Source organism: Triticum aestivum, chromosome 1B, assembly GCF_018294505.1.
Source record: "Triticum aestivum cultivar Chinese Spring chromosome 1B, IWGSC CS RefSeq v2.1, whole genome shotgun sequence".
Lineage (NCBI taxonomy): Eukaryota > Viridiplantae > Streptophyta > Magnoliopsida > Poales > Poaceae > Triticum > Triticum aestivum.
Window position 1 is genome coordinate 610,360,118 of NC_057795.1, and position 20,603 is coordinate 610,380,720.

At 45.7% G+C, this 20,603-nt stretch overlaps 1 protein-coding gene and 1 non-coding gene across 2 annotated transcripts; one reads left to right on the forward strand and one right to left on the reverse strand.

Annotated features, from left to right (window-relative positions):
- The first annotated feature begins 9,877 nt into the window (after positions 1-9,877).
- On the forward strand, positions 9,878-9,949 carry TRNAK-UUU (transfer RNA lysine (anticodon UUU)). Its single transcript has one exon. It is a non-coding gene; the product is annotated as a tRNA-Lys (tRNA).
- A 3,361-nt stretch (positions 9,950-13,310) lies between these two features.
- Positions 13,311-14,654, reverse strand: LOC123142164 (DNA damage-repair/toleration protein DRT102). Its single transcript, XM_044561171.1, has one exon. The coding sequence runs from the start codon at positions 14,536-14,538 to the stop codon at positions 13,594-13,596; it is 945 nt and encodes a 314-aa protein (XP_044417106.1). The 5' UTR covers positions 14,539-14,654; the 3' UTR covers positions 13,311-13,593.
- Positions 14,655-20,603: the final 5,949 nt, after the last annotated feature.

The window sequence follows — 20,603 nt, forward strand, 5'->3', positions numbered from 1 at the left end:
ATGTTCTTTCTTGATTTCTACTTCCGTTGATTTCAACATCACAAAGAGCTCGGGAATCGTTTTCGTCATCCCTTGCACACTATATTTCATCTAGAAGTTCTAGTAACTTAGTGATGGTGACTAGAGAATTCTGTCAATCACTATCTTATCTGGAAGATTAACTCCCACTTGATTCAAGTGATTGAAGTATCCAGACAATCTGAGCACATGCTCACTAGTTGAGCGATTCTCCTCCATCTTTTAGCTATAGAACTTGTTGGAGACTTCATATCTCTCAACTCGGGTATTTGCTTGAAATATTAACTTCAATTCCTGGAACATCTCATATGGTCCATGATGTTCAAAACATCTTTGAAGTCCCGATTCTAAGCCATAAAGCATGGTGCACAAAACTATCAAGTAGTCATCATATTGAGCTAGCCAAACGTTCATAACGTCTGCATCTGCTCCTGCAATAGGTCTGTCACCTAGCGGTGCATTAAGGACATAATTCTTCTGTGCAGCAATGAGGATAAACCTCAGATCACGGATCCAATCCGCATCATTGCTACTAACATTTTTCAACACAATTTTCTCTAGGAACATATCAAAATAAACATATGAAAGCAACAACACAAGCTATTGATCTTACAACATAATTTGCAAAATACTACCGGGACTAAGTTCATGATAAATTTAAGTTCAATTAATCATATTACTTAAGAACTCCCACTTAGACAGACATCTCTCTAGTCATCTAAGTGATCACGTGATCCAAATCAACTAAACCATAACCGATCATCACGTGAGATGGAGTAGTTTTCAATGGTGAACATCACTATGTTGATCATATCTACTATATGATTCACGCTCGACCTTTCGGTCTCCGTGTTCCGAGGCCATATCTGCATATGCTAGGCTCGTCAAGTTTAACCTGAGTATTCTGCGTGTGCAAAACTGGCTTGCACCCGTTGTAGATGGACGTAGAGCTTATCACACCCGATCATCACGTGGTGTCTGGGCACGACGAACTTTGGCAACGGTGCATACTCAGGGAGAACACTTCTTGATAATTTTAGTGAGAGATCATCTTAAAATGCTACCGTCAATCAAAGCAAGATAAGATGCATAAAGGATAAACATCACATGCAATCAATATAAGTGATATGATATGGCCATCATCATCTTGTGCTTGTGATCTCCATCTCCGAAGCACCGTCGTGATCACCATCATCACCGGCGCGACACCTTGATCTCCATCGTAGCATCGTTGTCGTTTACGCCATCTATTGCTTCTACGACTATCGCTACCGCTTAGTGATAAAGTAAAGCAATTACAGGGCGTTTGCATTTCATACAATAAAGCGACAACCATATGGCTCCTGCCAGTTGCCGATAACTTCGGTTACAAAACATGATCATCTCATACAATAAATATAGCATCACGTCTTGACCATATCACATCACAACATGCCCTGCAAAAACAAGTTAGACGTCCTCTACTTTGTTGTTGCAAGTTTTACGTGGCTGCTACGGGCTTAGCAAGAACCGTTCTTACCTACGCATCAAAACCACAACGATAGTTCGTCAAGTTAGTGCTGTTTTAACCTTCGCAAGGACCGGGCGTAGCCACACTCGATTCAGCTAAAGTGAGAGAGACAGACACCCGCCAGCCACCTTTAAGCATGAGTGCTCGTAACGGTGAAACCAGTCTCGCGTAAGCATACGCGTAATGTCGGTCCGGGCCGCTTCATCTCACAATACCGCCGAACCAAAGTATGACATGCTGGTAAGCAGTATGACTTGTATCGCCCACAACTCACTTGTGTTTTACTCGTGCATATGGCATCTACGCATAAAACCTGGCTCGGATGCCACTGTTGGGGAACGTAGTAATTTAAAAAATTTCCTACGCACACGCAAGATCATGGTGATGGCATAGCAACGAGAGGGGGGAGTTTTGTCCACGTACCCTCGTAGACCGTAAGCGGAAGCGTTATGACAACGTGGTTGATGTAGTCGTACGTCTTCACGATTCGACCGATCCAAGCACCGAACGTACGGCACCTCCGTGTTCAGCACACGTTCAGCTCGATGACATTCCCCGGGCTCCAATCCAACAAAGCATCGGGGATGAGTTCCGTCAGCACGACGGCGTGGTGACGATGATGATGTTCTACCGGCGCAGGGCTTCGCCTAAACTCCGCGACGATATGATCGAGGTGGAATATGGTGGAGGGGGGCACCGCACACGGCTAAGGAACGATCCGTAGATCAACTTGTGTGTCTATGGGGTGCCCCCCTCCTCCGTATATAAAGGGGGAGAGGAGGAGGGGGCCGGCCAAGAGGGGAGGCGCGCCCTAGGGGGGCAAACCTACTCCAAGTAGGTTTGGCCCCCCTTTCCTATTAGGAGTAGGAGAGGGAAGGAAGAGAGGGGAGGGAAGAAGGAAAGGGGGGCCGGCCCCCCTCCCAATTCGGATTGGGCTTGGGGGGGGCGCCCCCTCCTTTGATCCTTCTCCCTCCCTTCCACTAAGGCCCAATAAGGCCCATATACTTACCGGGGGGTTCCGGTAACCTCCCGGAACTCCGGTATAGTCCCAATCTCATCCGGAACCTTTCCGGTGTCCAAATATATCCGTCCAATATATCAATCTTTATCTCTCGACCATTTTGAGACTCCTTGTCATGTCCCCGATCTCATCCGGGACTCCGAACTCCTTCGGTACATCAAAACTCATAAACTCATAATATAACTGTCATTGTAACGTTAAGCGTGCGGACCCTACGGGTTCGAGAACTATGTAGACATGACCTAGAACTATTCTCGGTCAACAACCAATAGTGGAACCTGGATGTTCATATTGGTTCCTACATATTCTACGAAGATCTTTATCGGTCAAACCGCATAACAACATACGTTGTTCCCTTTGTCATCGGCATGTTACTTGCCCGAGATTCGATCGTCGGTATCCAATACCTAGTTCAATCTCGTTACCGGCAAGTCTCTTTACTCGTTCCGTAATACATCATTTCATAACTAACTCATTAGTTACAATGCTTGCAAGGCTTAAGTGATGAGTATTACTGAGAGGGCCCAGAAATACCTCTCCGACAATCAGAGTGACAAAACCTAATCTCAAAATACGCCAACCCAACATGTACCTTCGGAGACACCTGTAGAGCACCTTTATAATCACCCAGTTATGTTGTGACGTTTGGTAGCACACAAAGTGTTCCTCTGGTAAATGGGAGTTGCATGATCTCATAGTCACAGGAACATGTATAAGTCATGAAGAAAGCAGTAGCAACATACTAAACGATCGTGTGCTAAGCTAATGGAATGGGTCAAGTCAATCACATCATTCTCCTAATGATGTGATCCCGTTAATCAAATGACAACTCTTTTGTCCATGGCTAGGAAACTTAACCATCTTTGATTCACGAGCTAGTCAAGTAGAGGCATACTAGTGACACTATGTTTATCTATGTATTCACACATGTATTATGTTTCCGGTTAATACAATTCTAGCATGAATAATAAACATTTATCATGAAATAAGGAAATAAATAATAACTTTATTATTGCCTCTAGGGCATATTTCCTTCAGGTGCCCCCCCCCCCCCACGAGGGCCCAAGGCGCCTAGGGTTTGGGGAGGGGGCGCACCCACCTAACTTGGGGGGCAAGTTTCCCCTCTCCCCCCCCCCCTTGGCCGCACCCTAGATGGGTTTGGGCTGGCCACAGCCCCTAGGGGTGGAACCCTAGGTGGGGGCGCAGCCCTCCCTCTCCCCCTATATATACTTGAGGGTTTTGGGGCAGCCAACAGATGAGTTTGACCTCTCCCTGGCGCAGCCCTACCTCTCTCCCTTCTCCTCTCCCGCGGTGCTTGGCGAAGCCCTGCAGGATTGCCACGCTCCTCCATCACCACCACGCCGTTGTGTTGCTGCTGGACGGAGTCTTCCTCAACCTCTCCCTCTCTCCTTGCTGGATCAAGGCATGGGAGACGTCACCGGGCTGTACGTGTGTTGAACGCGGAGGTGTCGTCCGTTCGGCACTAGGATCTCCGGTGATTTGGATCACGATGAGTATGACTCCTTCAACCCCGTTCTCTTGAACGCTTCCGCTTAGCGATCTACAAGGGTATGTAGATGCAATCTCCTTCCCCTCGTTGCTAGATTACTCCATAGATTGATCTTGGTGATGCGTAGAAAATTTTGAATTTCTGCTACGTTCCCCAACATTGAATGCTAGCACTTCCTCGATAGAGAGACACAACGCATTGCCATGCGTCTTTGGCCATGGCATGGGGTCGAAGATGAGGGAGATCTTCGGGAAGGATTACATCTTGGATGATGAAGAGAGCACTCTCATTGAATTGATTATCCACCACTTCTCTCGGGGTGAAGTTGCTTCGGTCATGTGGATAGAAACCTTCTTCAATGATTCTCCAAAGGTTAGTATTATGATTTAAATGACGCTTGAAGCGATACACCCAAGAATCAAAATCCTCATTTTTCACAATCTTAGGGGGAGGACCGGCATGATTTAAATGAGTAGAGGGAATCGGTCCTCCATAAATTGGAGGTTCCACATGGGCAAAGATGCCGGTGCCATTTCTACCACTAGTAGAAGGACCCTTCTCACTATTAGTTTCCCCCTTGTCGGAGTTAGCATCCGTCACCTTGTTAGCGGGATCACCCACTTTCAAGGTGAGGTAGGTAGTTTAAGTCCTTCTAAGAATTTATTAAACATGCTTTCAACCGTGGTTGTCATGGAGGTTTTCAATGTGTCCAAGGCCACATTGAATTCCTCACGGGACACCGCGATTTCCCCATTACCCGTAGACGAGATCGGATTCACACCGGAGTGCTCCTCCTCCCCACCGTCTACGATGTCAACCATACTCTTCGGACGGCAAAGTCCTTAATAAAGAGACGAGGCTCTGATACCAATTGAAAGGATCGATATAGTTGACTAGAGGGGGGGCTGAATAGGCAACTAACAATTTTTAGCTTTTCTTTACCAAATTAAACTTTGCATCAAAGTAGGTTGTCTAGATATGCAACTAGGTGAACAACCTATATGATGCAATGACAACAAGCACACGAGCAAGCAAAGGATACAACACAAGTAAGCTTGCAAAAGTAAAGGCGCGAGATAACCAAGAGTGGAGCCGGTAGAGACGAGGATGTGTTACCGAAGTTCCTTCCTTTTGAGGGGAAGTACGTCTCCGTTGGAGCGGTGTGGAGGCACAATGCTCCCCAAGAAGCCACTAGGGCCACCATATTCTCCTCACGCCCTCACACAATGCGAGATGTCGTGATTCCACTATTGGTGCCCTTGAAGGCGGCGACCGAACCTTTACAAACAAGGTTGGGGCAATCTCCACAACTTAATTGGAGGCTCCCAAGAACACCATGAAGCTTCACCACAATGGAGTATGGCTCCGAGGTGACCTCAATCGTCTAGGGTGCTCAAACACCCAAGAGTAACAAGATCCGCTAGGGATTAGTGGGGGAATCAAATTTCTCTTGGTGGAAGTGTAGATCGGGGCCTTCTCAACCAATCCCGAGCAACAAGTTTGATTGGCTAGGGAGAGAGATCGGGAGAAAATGGAGCTTGGAGCAACAATGGAGCTTTTGGGGGAAGAGGTAACTCAACATTGGGGAAGAAGACCTCTTTATATAGTGGGGGAGAGAATCCAACCGTTACCCCCCACACAGCCATGCACAGGGCGGTACTACCGCTTGGGCAGGGCGGTACTACCGCTGACAAGCAGTACTACCGTTCCCTCCCAGCGGTACTGCCGAGCTGACGAGGGTTGCAGGGTCCTGGACCCAGAGCGGTACTACCGCGGAAGTATGGGCGGTACTACCGCTTGGAGCGGTACTACAGCCACTACTGCCGCTACTAGTACCGTAAAACCCGACACGAAAAACAGCGGTCTCGAGTCGAGGCGGTAGTAGCCCGGAACCACTGCGGTACTACGGCCTAAGACCGCAAGCGGTACTACCGCTCGGGGAGCGGTACTACCGCTTGACGTGCTTCGGCGGTACTACCGCTGAGGACCGCGGTACTACCGCTGGGACAGGACAGGGCAGGCAAGGAGAGGAAGGATAGCTCGAATGAAGCGGAAAGGAACATCGGGTGTGATAAGGATGTGTACGTGTTGATTCCACTCTAGCCTTACCAAAGCGGATCCCCTCTTGATAGTACGGTGACTCCTACGAAATTAGTCCACCAACAAAGAAACGAAGGAGCTACACCGTCTTGAATAAAACACCGAGGGGAGGTAATCGTCTCGTGCCAAAGGATGAATCTCTGAAAGAACTCTACGCACACGATTAGTCCGCAAAAGCATTGTCATCAATCACCAAAACACCTTGGGAATAAATATGCCCTTACAATAGTAACATATTCAGTGTTAGGCATAGAGACGGAAGAAGAAGAGGGTTAGGCATTCATTAACTTTTTTATACAAAGAGTTATTCGATACAAATAAGAGGTTTAAGTAGTGCTAGACACAAAAGAGTTGGTGTCTCTATTCGATACAAAAAATATGGTCATACAAAAAAATCACAAATTAAGGAAGCTATACACTCAAGATAACAAGTGCTTAAAATCTCTTGTCGATCTTGATAGGCAATCAAGCACAATTCATAACTCACACCATTACTAGCTGAAAACCAAGCTCACTAAAAAAGGTTTAAAATAAATGCTTATGTGGACCAATTTATTGTTCCCTAACCTAGGTATCCTAATTCTTAATAGAACCTTTTTTTGCGGGGGATTCTTAATACAACCCAACCCCGCCTATCAAGGCAAGACACGAAAAAAAAGGACTTGGGAAACAATCGTGTTGTGCAATGCTGCCTTATAACAAACTAAACTAACTAACGTACACCATAGGATCGAAACTGTAGAATTAGTGGCGAAGCCACACTTGACCTGTGAGGTCAATTGACTACACAGATTTTTGTAAATACATCATACAACAAGTAGAAATCAGGCAACGAAATCTTATAAATTCATACATTTGACTACACAACACCCAATTGACTATACATGATATGATTCCTGGCACCGCCGCTGTAGAATTAAGATGCACGATTGAGCTAGCTTGACTTGAGAGTCCATATATATGGAGGTCTCCTCCCATCGTCGTATAGATACGTACTATTCTTGTACTACACATTCCAACTTCCTTCATCAGAAATTTCAACTTCCTTCCTCGAGGAATTTCAAATTAAGTAGACTACAAAAGGACAAAACTAAAATGGCCTTTTTCATTTTTGAAATCATTTCAGTGTGGTCTCTTCCACGGTCGCCTCTTCTTCTTCCTTCGACTAATGCCTAATTAATCCTGCCCACTATCACCTGGAAGAACAACACAACAAAACATTGTATTAATGTTCAAGCAAGATTTAATTAGCCAACACAATGAAAATATGATGACATGTACTTGTCGATTGGATTTTGATATCCCTCATTTGACTATATGATTTACACGCTTGCCATCAGCAGCAACCTAACTTAGACAAGGCTCACAACATAGTCGACATGAGATCCATGTTTAGAACTTCTCTACAACCTTCTTCGGAGGGACTTGATCATTGTCGATTACATATTTTGATGATGAAGGGGCTGATGTGTCGACGAACATATGTTTACATGAAGGAGAATTGGGTCTTTAAAGAATATGTTGATAGTAGCTTCTTAGACCTGGGATTTTCCTTTCAGTAACAGAAAGGAGTAACCGTCCAACGCATTCATGTATCCCCTGACAACACAGCAAAAAGTAGGATGGACAAAGTGGGTACTAGTGTCCAAGACACCTGATCATAAAAAATAAACTAGTTTTATTAAGCACTTACTAAAAAAACTTGTTTTATTAACTACTTACTAAATAAACTAGTTCTATTAAGCACTTACTATAAATAAACTAGTTCTATTAAGCACTTACTAAATAAACTAGTTCTATTAAGCACTTAATATAAATAAACTAGTTATATTAATCACTTAGTAAATAAACTATTTCTATTAAACACTTGTCTAAAAGTTCTACTACCCTAGTTCCACCCTAAATTTTCTTACTTCTATTTTATTCAAAACACCTTAAATAGTCAAAAAATATTCTATTAAAAAACCTACATTCTACAATGTCTACATTCTAAAATCTACATTTAAATTACCTACAATTTGCAAGAACAGAGACAAGGGAGGGAGGGAGGAGAGAGGAGGGGGAGGGGGCGGCCGAAGGAAGAGGAGGGAGGGGCGGTGGGAGGAGGGCTGTCGGTGGAGGAGGGAGGAGGGACGAGGGAGCAGCTGGAGGAGGAGGGGGGAGGGGCGGCCGGAGGGGGGGGAGGGCGCGATGGGAGGAGGAGGGAGAAGGGCGCGGTGGGAGGAGAAGGGAGGGAAGGAGGGATGGAGGGAGTACCTCGGTGGAGGAGCAGCGCGGCGGCGGCGGACGACGGGTATCGGCGCGGGCGAGAGTGACTGAGAGGGAGAGTGAGTGAGAGGGTTGGCCATGTGGGGAGGATAAGGTAGGGTTAGTAGTAGCGCGGGATCGAGAAAAGCCCTACAACTAAGGAGCATAGCAGTAGCGATGGGTGAGGATACGCGCTACTGCTAAGTGGGGCAGCCATGTGCACCCAGTTCAAACATAGCAGCAGCGCTATTTGCTAATACGCGCTACTGCTAAAATTATAGCAGTAGCGCGGTTTATTTACACGCGCTACTACTAAGTAGTAGTAGCGCATGATTTTGTCCAGCACTATTGCTAAGATGCTGTGTATAAGGTTTTCCCTAGTAGTGTAAGCGGATGCAAGCGTCGGAAAGAACTACGGGTGGTGAACTGCTACGATAAAGTTGTAAGAACTATTCAAATATTAACAATTGTTTATTATTCATAAGTTGAACTGTGATGTTAATTTGATCTAATGTCATGTTTTTTTCTTGTGTTTGTATTAGGTTGAGATGTTTTAGGCACTATATGTTTCTTAATTTCAGATAATAAACAATTGTTAATATTTGTATTAACTTATGTGTGGCAGAAAAAAAGGTATGTTTTTTATGTACGAAAATATGAGGTATGTGTAAGACAGATATGGAATTTTCTGGCTACAAAACCTTTAGATATGCTTTGTGCACTTTAAAAACTATTTGAAAGCGCTTTTTTTTAAAGATCCAACGTTCGCTGGCATTTCATAGATTAAGCAGGAAGCAAGCGGAAAATAAGCATTTCATAGATTAAGCAGGAAGCAAGCGGAAAATAATGTGCCATCAAGTGATCAGTGGACGAAAACAGAGAAAACAGGAAGAAAAAAAAAGGTCCCTAGAAGACCAACAGCTAACCCAGGCCAACCGCACCACAAGAGATACAAGGTCGCCGTCACAACTAAACATGACAGAGCAAAGCACCCCGCAGATCTTCACAGTGTCACCGTATATCATCCATCGCGCTCACGACCCGACGACTTCGACTCCACTGCAACATGGAAGGGCACCCGCATCAAGCATGTCGGCCACAAGTGTGTTCCTCGACCTCATCGACATTGGAGAGAGAAGACATATCCGAAGCAGGGTGGATCGATAAGTTATAGAATCAGTCACGAAAGACTTACATAGATAATTAGCCCAACTTCACGGTTCTATTTGGCCTTGTGCCATTGACGCAACGGGTCACAAGGTTAAGCAAAAACAAATAGCAAGCAAAAGTAATGTTTTGGACAACCCTAGCGGCAAACAACTCCCATCTTCGTGTCAGCTTGACATAGCGCATCTATTGGAGCAGTATTTTTTAACGAAAGTGCCCCAAACGCCAGTTCTCTGGACGATGGCGTGGTTTTTGGTATCTGTTAGAATGATCTTATGCAATTAATACTAATGTTTATCGCAGAGCCGACCTAGCTCAGTGGTAGAGCGCGTGGCTTTTAACCACGTGGCCGTGGGTTCGATCCCCACGGTCGGCGTTCTTCTCTTTTTCCCGCAAAACAAAATAGCAATTTTTTTTGCCCCTCAAAACAAGAGAATTAACACTAAACAAAATGCAGCTGATCTCACAGTCCTCAATTGCACGCAGTTTTTCTTCTTCTGCAAAACAAGAGAATTAACACTAAACAAGATGCAGCTCATCTCCATCGGTCGTTGCTGAACGAGGAAATCCAATCACCAAACAACATCATAGCTGTGTGATGGACCTTAGAGAAAGTTAACCATGATAAAGGTAAGTTCTGAAGCCTCCACTACACCGTTAAAGCCTCGTCCCTTCACACATCACAACCGACTGATAATAACAAACTGGACCTGGCTTGTCCACATGTCAATGATGAACGCACGTTAGCGTTTCTGAGCAATTTTTCTTTATTTGTGGTTCTATATGACAAAGGGAATAGTATTCACTGTAGAAACAACAACCTGCCCATGGAATTTTCTGCTAATCTTACACTCCATCCATCCCGAATTACTTGTCTTAGATTTATCTAGATATGGATGTATCTAGACACGTTTTAGTAGATACATCCATATCTAGATAAGTCCAAACGTGAGTCCTACTTTTCACGATTGTGCAGGTTTTTTTTTCTACATGCACAATTGCGAAATGCAGGACTCATGCTCAATCCAAACGTGAATCGTATTGCAAATCGACTCTGTTTCCAAGATGAGACTTGGACCATAAGTTTTTACGAACATGACACTTACAATATAGTAGAAGATAGAGATACATTATGGAGGCATGATTACTTAAGGCTTACATTTGAAATCAGAGGAGCTATTCTTTAACAACCAAGTACATTAGAGAGCGAATTGTGAATCTGTGATGGCCTATACATGGCTTTCGAGTCTAAAAGTAAGAAGAAGAAAACAGTCAATCACTTGTACTTTTCTAAATATAACTCCCTATCGATGAGCCTCACAGCACTCGATCTTCCTCTCATTGAGAGGAGGGAAGAACCCTGGCCTATGCATGGAAAATTTATCCCATGCAAGAGTGTACTTCAGCCGAGAAGACTGCCAAAGTCATGAGACTTCTGAATAACCTCCCATCACCTCAATATGAACAATGTTTATCCATTTACCAAAAAAAAAACATGTTCCAAGCCCTGGGTGAGGAAATATAAAACCTCATGGATGCTGTGGCTTTAGAAAAAGTGCAGTGCATTGTAGTAGAAGTTATGACAAAAGCCCAGTCATTGTAGAGAACCTGCCAAATGAGGCTGAGATCTTGTTCGGCCTTCAGAAGCTGCAGGATACATCTGCATTGAGTTACAGAGAACCATCTATGTGCACAGCAGCCAAACTGCATATGCAGGAGGTCCTAAGTTCTTCACTCATAGCCAAGCGCTAGCCCAGCTGCGGGATTCCCAACAACGTCAGCATTATGCGTTGATCACAACCAAACTGCATATGCAGGACCTAAGTTCTTCTTTACAGGTACTCCCTCCGTCCGAAAATACTTGTCGAAGAAATGAATAAAAGTGAAAGTATCTAGAACTAAAATACGTCTAGATACATCCATTTCTCCGACGAGTATTTCTGGACGGAGGGAGTATTATATTATCCCTGTGATATTCGGTATAGCTTATACCAGCAATATGAGTATATGACAGACCATCTTTGTGCACAGCAGCCCCATCCTGCTTCTAATCTGACAATGTTTTTTTGAGTTCGATGAATAGTAGAATAGTAGCACAGAATAGTAGAACCTACTATCCATGACAAGCCGCCTAGAAATCTTTTATACCAAAAGTACTGCAAGCATGGGAAATTGGGAATCCTAGCAAATTTGCAATTCCATACAGTTATAAGTACCTTTGATGGAGTTTATCTTTGAAGCCCAGCATTCCATGAGATGGATGGCCAGATTGTTGCCTGAAGGCATGATAAGCAGCTTGATCCACATTGCAAAGGTCCAAAGCTCCAGTTTCACAAACTCTTATTCCAGGTTCTTTAATCTCAGTCCTGAATGCTAGCATTTTGGCACTAGCAAGGTTTGTCTTCCAGTTCTTTAACACCAGTAAGGGTTTTTCAATCAACATTCTTTCTTAGATTACTAAAAAAAAAAATCTGAAGTTTCTGTTCTTGATTGTTCACTTTACTCGATTCGGTGGTCAAATGCAAAACTTTCTGGTTTTATACTAAAGATAGTCAAAGATTTTTGGTACCTCCATGGAATAACAAAACTACCCTAATTGGATACAGTTGGAGAACTAAACAGACCTGCAAACATTCGAGTTTACAATTTCATATGCTGAAAAATGGTTTACGCATTTAGCAGCAAATTGGCCAGTTTAGCCAACATCATCTGCTATTAAAACTGTACCAACCAATCCAGTAATTTACTCATGACCTCCTCGGTGCAGGCATACAAACAGTGGCGGAGCCAGCTCGGCCTGCGAGCCGGGGCAAAGTACACGGTGTTGTTGTTTGTGTGTTGTTTGCCCCTACAAAATGATGGTTAGCCCTCCATTTAGTGCTATTGTTCAAAAGAGAATGCATGGTTGAGCCCGGGCAGCTGCCCCGGGTAGCCGGGAGGTGGCTCCGCCACTGCATACAAACACACATATGTGATTTTAGAGCTTTAGAACCTATATTAGTACATCATGTTAAATATACTACTTTGGTCCATGGCGTACTAGCAATCATGTATTCAGCACAAATACATGAAATTCAGCCGAGGGATATACATGGATAATAACTAATAATATGTTTAATTTTGAGTGCCCTAAGATTTTAGCAGGTATTTGGAAATAATAACAAGGGAAAACTGCCACTAAATACATCACCTTCAATGAACTTTCTGCCGTATGCTTGACCTGTTTTTTCATATAAGACCAACCTATAACAAAATTAACGTGACATCAACATCACCGAGTAGGCAGAACAACAGCTTCTCCTATGTTATTTGCAGAACAGAAAGCACATGATTATGTGTTTACAAAACTCGAACCATCAAACAGAAACATGGAACAAGCAAGTGGCAACCGCTATCATAAGCTTGTTTCCAACAGAAAAACAAATACCAGAATAATAAGCTACAAAATGGGGACAATTTTAATAAATACACAAAATAGATAGTGCTCTGGGCAAAACAGTATTGCAAAGGTTGTGGTCAGATAAACATTTTCTGTTTGCTTTCCACCCGAAAAGTTTACAGCTTTTGAATGCAGACCAAAAGATTAATATGCCCATGGATGCGAGTCACAAAACAAATCAAGCCAAGCATGTTTGCCAATAGCCTAAAACATCTTGTGTGTCACTTAACATTGACACCAATGGCACACAATATAATTGTTAACTTGTTATATTTGTCAAGATCATGAAACTTGAGTCTGAATAAAATCTAGACACCATTGCATCTGCATTTTATTAAGCAAAACTTGGATTGTGCAACCATAACAAGGTAGCATTACTACCATTATCACCACTTTATTCGACAAGCATGGCAAATCGTCCAGCAACATACATATTTGAAAACATGTCACCAGCACCAGTATAGGCACAGCACAAGCAACAAACATTGTAGAAGTGAACATGGAGAAAAGGTGGAACAACGAGATAGCACCTTCACATGTCTCCTCAAGATAACTCATCCAGGCGCATCACCATGCCCTCCTCACTTGTCACTGTCGATCACACCGAGCTCTGCATCGATGGCATTGTGTGCGGTCTCGAGGTCTTCATCGAGGAATATGTCCCAGTGCCCATCCCAGCGGATGAAGAACTCCGTGTCCTCCAAGTACTTGACACGGTGCACGTCCCCAGCAGGCGTGAACAGGAAGTCCCCGTCGACGAGGCCATAGCTCTCCTTCTTGGTCAAGTTCCACACCTTCTTCTTGCCCTTGATCACCACCAGGTCGTGGCCGAAGGTGTGGTGGTGGGCCGGCTCCACGCTTCCAGCTTTGAACCGCACGTAGGCCGAAGTGGGGCTCTCCCGCACAATCCGCATCTCGCCGCCGGGCATGATGTCCACCGGCTCGAACTCCATCCCCTTCCTCAGGCAGCAGATGGCGCAGGCGGAGTCCGGCGCAGGAGGGGCCGCCAATCCCTCGGGGATGGAGGCCATCTCGCCGGGGGCAACGTCAAAGAACTTCTGAATGTCCTCCGGCCAAGGGGCGTCGCCGGACGCGGGGCAGGGGGCGCGGAAGGGGGTGGCGAGCCAGGCGTCGGCGATGACCGCGGCGGCCTCCGGCGGGGTGGCCATGCCGGAGAGGGCGAGGACGTTGCAGGCGTTGATGGAGCGGGTGTTGACGGCGTCGGCGGCGGAGCTGCAGTGGGTGGCGTACACGCCGGGGTACTTGTTGGCGAAGATGGTGACGCCGGCGCCGGTGCCGCAGACGACGACGCCGCGGGGCTCGAGCGCGGGGTCGGGGACCGAGGAGGAGACGCTGCGGGCGACGGCGGCGGCCGCGGAGTAGTACTTGTCGACGCCGAGGTCGACGACGTCGGCGACGGAGGAGTGGGCGCGGAGGTGCGCGACGACGGCGTCCTTGAGCGGCTCCCCGAAGCCGTCGGCGGCCGCGAAGATCTTGAAGCGGCGGCTGCCGGTGGAGGCGGCCATCGGCGGTTGACTTGCGGGGCTCGATCTGAGATTTGGGTGCGGAGCAGAGGAAGCAGTGGTTAGCGGCGACAGTGAGTGAGCAAGGCAACCGGGCCGAACTAAGCAAGAAATACAACAGGAGGACGACGACCACAGGTGGACCTTTCCTTTCTTGATGATGGACGTGAATGAGAGAGCTCGGTCGGCCCATCATTTTGTGTATCAGACTGTTTGGAAGAGATAACGGCCCATCGCCGACTCGGCAATATGAACATTTTTTGCATAGCCTAAAAAAAACAATTTTTTTGCACTAAAAAAACAATTTTGTTTTGCTTCTATGTAGGGGAACAGCGACCTCCCCGATCCCCTCCCCGATTTGCTGGCCGGCGCAACCGCTGCCTCCGGAAAGCTCCGTCCCGCCACAACGCCTTCACCTCGTCATCTCTGGTTCGACCCCTTTCCTTGATTTTTTTCTCGGATCGAGCATTGGAGAGGCGCATGTGTGGTGGGGATGGTGGCTGCCGCACCAGATGTGACCGCATCTGAGAGGGTGGAAGGGAGATAGCAGAGAGGGAGGGGCAGGAGGCCGACGTCGGCGTAGAGATGGTGCCTGAGTGCGTGCTTGATGTGTGTGTTTCGTCGCCCGCAGGTGATGTGTGCTTGACAGCGGAGAGACTGCCATGCCTTGCTGTCGTAGTGGATGCATGGTGTGTGCGTGCGTGCCGGCGATGGGTTTCGGGGCGCTGTTGAACTTGCTGTTGGCCGCCGCTGCTAGTGCGTGGCTGCCGGCGGAGGTTTCAGGGCGCGGCTAAATTTCGTGTTTTGACCCTTTTCTCAGACCTATTCGAGATCTGACCCTAGTTTGAAAAAAAATCGAGACCTGACCCTTTTGCTACCGCCAGGGATCATGGCAGTAGGGTATAACAGCATACCGCCAAGGACCCTGGCGGTAGGGTTGCATTCCCTACCGTCAAAAACCTCTAAGTATTGAACACAGTGCGTGCTCGTGCCTACCGCCAAGCACCTTGGCGGTAGGGTTGTGCAGGCTACCGCCAGCCCGTTTGGAGGTAGCGATGTTTCCTACCGCCAAAGTCCCTGGCGGTAGGCTGTTATACCCTACCGCCATGGACTCTGGCGGTAGCAAAAGGGTCAGATCTCGAAAAAATTTCAAACTAGGGTCAGATCTCGAATAGGTTTCGGAAAAGGGTCAAAACACGAAATTTTGCCTCAGGGCGATGTGGATTGTTGCCTGGAGAGAGAGAGAGAGAGAGAACAGAGAGGTGTCGGTTGATGAAGCTGCTGCTGCTATTGCTTGTTTGCATGGCTGATGGCTGGTGACACTGCTACTACTACTGCTTGTATGTGCTGGGTGGCGTAGGTTGCTGCAAATTGTTTCTTTTTTTTTGATTGACGGTGGACTGTACAATGTATGATGTTGCTGATTGCTGGAAATTTACATGAAAAACAGAGAGCTAGCTTGCTAGAATCTATGCTGCTGCTATTGCTAGTTATTTGTGTTTAAGCTCAGTGTACCTTTGTTTTTGTTACAGATTTTGATAATGGAATATCAGAGTTATTTTGATCTTTTGCAAAGTGATGTTGGATTGAATGATTTGCACTGGATCAGAGTTATTCGGAGGAGGAATCTTCGCAAAATTGCCGGGCCAAGCTTCAACGGTGACTCATTTCATTGTGGAGAGATGACAGAGAGATGGCGAAAGAAAAGTAGAAGAGAAGGCACGATCAGGATTGTGAGAGATGTGAGGGGTGATCATATATTTATAGAGTTGAAACTAGCCGTTGGAAAACTAGCCGTTGGTAGTTATGAAATATTTTTAAAATATAAAATAAGGGAGATGTTTAGGGGAACCGCTAGAGTTGAGCAATTTTTAGGGAAGAATCTTTTTAGGGAAGTCCCATGTTTTGAAATATATGGGAGAAATTTTATGGAAACTGCTGGACTTGCCCTAAGCAAGAAATAATACCGCAGTAGGACGACGACCACAGGTGGACCCTTCCTACACGAATGAGAACTCGGTCGGCCCATCACTCTCTGTGTATCAGACTGTTTGGTAGACATAACGGCCCATCGCCGACTCGGCAATAAGAACATTTTTTTGCTCATAAAGTTTTTCTTTTTGAAGACAATTTTGCTCATAAAGGTAGGGATGCAAATTTGGAACCACGCCAGGTTTCATGTTTCTCAGAATTCATTTGCATTTGACACTTGAATGTTTGGAATTTCTCCTTTTCTTGTCTTGGGTAAGACCTTAGCATAGACTAAATAACACAAATGCTGTTTTTAACTCATTTTGCCAACTTTTTCATGCACTTGTTGTTCATATTTGAATTATCTTCATTAAATGCATAGAAATTCTTTTAGTGACTTCAAAATAGCAAACAAGCCACAAAAATGCCGAATTTGGAGTGACAGCGAGCAGATTCGCGTCACAACATGCAGTGGCGGAGACAGGGGGACCAGCAGGGCCCTGAACCCCCCTAACATCACTGATTTATCTACTTCTATAAAAAGCTGAGTTGGTGACGATGGTGTGCCTGCCATCCTTCATTTACAACCGTTTGATTTACATCCAACGCATCTGAGACAAACTATGTCAGTTTTGCAAAAAGACCCCCGCACTCCACTCCTTGTTTGTAGATAACCCCCTGCCTCTCAGCTCATCTAGCCATCTCAGAAAAAAAAAAAGGATCTAGAGAGGTCGCGGTTCTTGGCGTCATCTGCCCCCAACGTCTCTCATGCCTTCTCTTAGGCCTCATTGCCAACCACCACCACGACCACCTCCTCCTCGCCATCTCCTCCACCCCCTTCCAAGTCATGTTGAGTTACATTCATGGCGGTCTAGAAGAAATAAACAAAATCGATACTCAAAAAATATTTTTTAAAGATCATTTTCTGCAAAGCACAATAAGTGTTATTTCTTCATGAAGTTTTGGATGCGGGTTTTGAACACTTGAACGCTTTTGTTTGCAAAATATATTTTTTAATTCTGTTTTCCCTACATCTACTATTCACCCGGATGTTTGTGAGCTCCAGAGAAGAATGAATATACGGAGAAACATATCAATATTTGTTAAACATGAGATGATCCGGATCAATGCATTTCGGTGTTACATGCAACGCACGGGCATCTTACTAGTACTCCTAATATAGAGATGAACAATGCGAAATTTAGAAAAAAAAATACATGCATTAGTGTAGTTTGGCCCGTGTAATCAAAAGTTTGTGTCATTTGCACCCCACCCCCCCCCCCACCCCACCCCCAACTATCTTTAATTTCTGGCTCCACCACTGGCAACATGGGCGATCCCCGGACGGCTTGGGTGGTTGTCTATGGTGGGTAGGCGTCCCACTCATCTGCAAGAACAACTATGTTCTACGATGGAGTACTGGCTGGGGTGACTATTAAAAGATCTATCTTCAAGATGATGTTTGAAATATCGCTTCATGTCCAAATGAAAACTTGTTCTGGCCTTTATTGGTCTTGTTGAACAGCGAAGAGCTTGCGTCATTACCTTGTTAAAGGGGTTTCTCGTTGTTTGATGCACTGGCCTTAAGTGATTGGTTTGAGCAATCAAGATGAAAATCCTTGTCCTACCACTCATTGGACAACGACGACGTAAGGGCGTGTGTACCCCTTCTTGAAAGAGCTGCTGCGGAAGAAATTGACTTAGAGTTTTATTGACTTTTTTCTTGCCTAAATGCTAAAAAGCAACTGAGTGCTGGTTGTCACGTTCCAGCACACACACCCTTTGTCACCGTCCGATCGGGACGAACTGCGCGCGATCGAGCCCAGGTGTTCCTGGTCGGGACGAACGGTTCGACCTCCCCCGCGGACACGTATTCACCTGGGAGGGCCCACCACTACCCACACGTCCCGTCCGTTGGCGGAGTGTTCGAAACGGCCGAGAGCCACCGCCCCAATCCTCCCAATCCGTCCCCCATTCTCTCCCCTTCTCTCCCTCCCTCCTCGGCGCCAAGCCCCCAAGCCGTAGTTCAACCGTGGCCCCCAAGCCACCGACGGCTGTGGGAGAGCGGAGGGCGTGCACGGCGGCGGTGTTTGAGCGACAGAGCTCCGCGAGTGTGCGTAGGTGCGCGCGGCCCCCGCAGAATAAGGCGGAACGGGTTCAATCTCGCCGCGTCCAGGGCCAAAGGGGTGCGTGGTGAAGGTCGCCGACGGTGCTGCGTGTCCGGTGGCCTAGTGTTCTGGATGATTCTGGAATCCTGAGGTATGCACCCATTGCCGCCGTTCTCTCTGCTTTCTGCGTGTGCTCGGTCGGAGGGTTTGGATTTAGCGGGGATTCATGCGAACATGGAGGTGGATTTAATCACACGCCCATAGGTTGTAGTGGTTTTGCTTTAGTTAGGGAGGAATCGTGGTGCCTCGTGGTGGGGAATCTCGGGGTCATGCCGTGAGGGATTTGGTGGTGTGCCGTCAGTTCTCGTGCTAGATCTGTTTGGTCTGAGTCCGGTCTGAGATGGGCATTTGCTTTTGGCAGATGTTTGGTGAACTTCGTTTAGGATTTTTTGAGCAGTTGCTTCGATTTTGCGGAGGAGTCGCCTGATTGAGGCTATTTGAGGTGGCGAAATAGAGCAGTCTGAAGAGTTGCTTTGAACAGCTTATGGAGTTGCTTCTACTTTGTGCATGAGTTGCCTGATTGTGGCTATATGAGTTGGCAAATTTAGAGTTGTTTGAACTACTAGGCGTGGGGGCGTTCACTGAGTTGATTTGACATTGTATACAAGTTGCCTGTTCAGCGTTGATTAAGTTGCCAAAACTTTGTTAGAGTTGTCTGAACTACCTGTACTGGGGCTGTTAACCGAGTTGCTTCGACATTTGTGTATGGGTTGCTTGATTGAGGCTGGATCAGTTGCCGAAACTTTTAAAGGAGTTTGTTTAGTTCAGTTTTCATTGAATAGCGTCGATAGCGGTCGCCATTTGCAACACATATGCTAAAGTATCAGACTACAACTGACCACTTCACGGAATACTTGCTTTTTGTTTAGCCTTGTGTTTTTGCACCACACATGGTGCTCCCTGAACCGTGTCTTCCCGTTATACTCATGATAACAATTCATAGCTGTGTTTTGACAAGTGTTTTTGTTTGTTGTTTTATGCATGTATCTCTTATGGACATCTATTACTGTGTTGTATATTTCCATCACAATTTTTCCAAACTGCAAAATTGCCAATTGTATAAGAGGATTACAAGCTTTAAGATGCCCAAACTTTTCTTAATATATAAGATGTCTGATCAATGATGGTGTAGTTTGCTGAAATTTATAGATTGTTGGGGCAGCGTTCGAAACAGAATTTGTTGGACTTGTTTTTCTAGATTTTTGTCAGGCCCTTTTTTTCTAGTAACTTGCCACAAATCAGCATAGTAGTTGTTCGTTAGCCTGAACCAAAGTTGCCTAATCAGTACCTGTGTAAGTTTGTTTTCGTTGCCTAACTCAAGTTTGTGTTGCTTTAATGGTTCATCAGCGAGCTTTAGGAAATGTCTTTTTTCATGTGTTATAAGCAACCTACAGTGTTACAAGTAGTGAAGTCCTTTTTTTATCAGCAACCTGAAAATACTGTATTATGTGTTTGCAGTGTCCAAAATGTCCGAGGCAAGGAAGGAAAGTGATGGTTAGGGTTTACAAGCAAACCAAGAGGGTGTACGAGGAGCAGAGGTAAGAGTTCTAAGCGTGGCACGGTGGAGTGTCTGTCATGTTTGCCATGTTCGAGTTCCGTGACCTTTTCCAATGCGAAACAGATGAACACATTTCCACCCAATGCAGGCACACTCACTACAGCAACATAACCCAACTATGATTGGCTACAAGCGTATGCGCACTAAAGGAATAATTTGTCATGGGAGTCGCCCGTCAAACATAGACAGCAATGCCAGTGCACAAGATGATGAGTCAGAAGGCAAGGAGGTCACAGAGGAGGGTGAATCAAAGCCAAAATGCCGAAAAACATGCAAAAATGAGGTATTCATTCATCATGAATTGTAGTTTTCAGATTCCATTTTTTTCAAGGCAGTATGGATTTTGTGCGTTCTTTTTAGAAGTTGCGAGA

Excerpts from the sequence above, each read along its gene's own strand:
- LOC123142164 (XM_044561171.1), bottom strand. The coding sequence starts at position 14,538 with ATGGCCGCCTCCACCGGCAGCCGCCGCTTCAAGATCTTCGCGGCCGCC.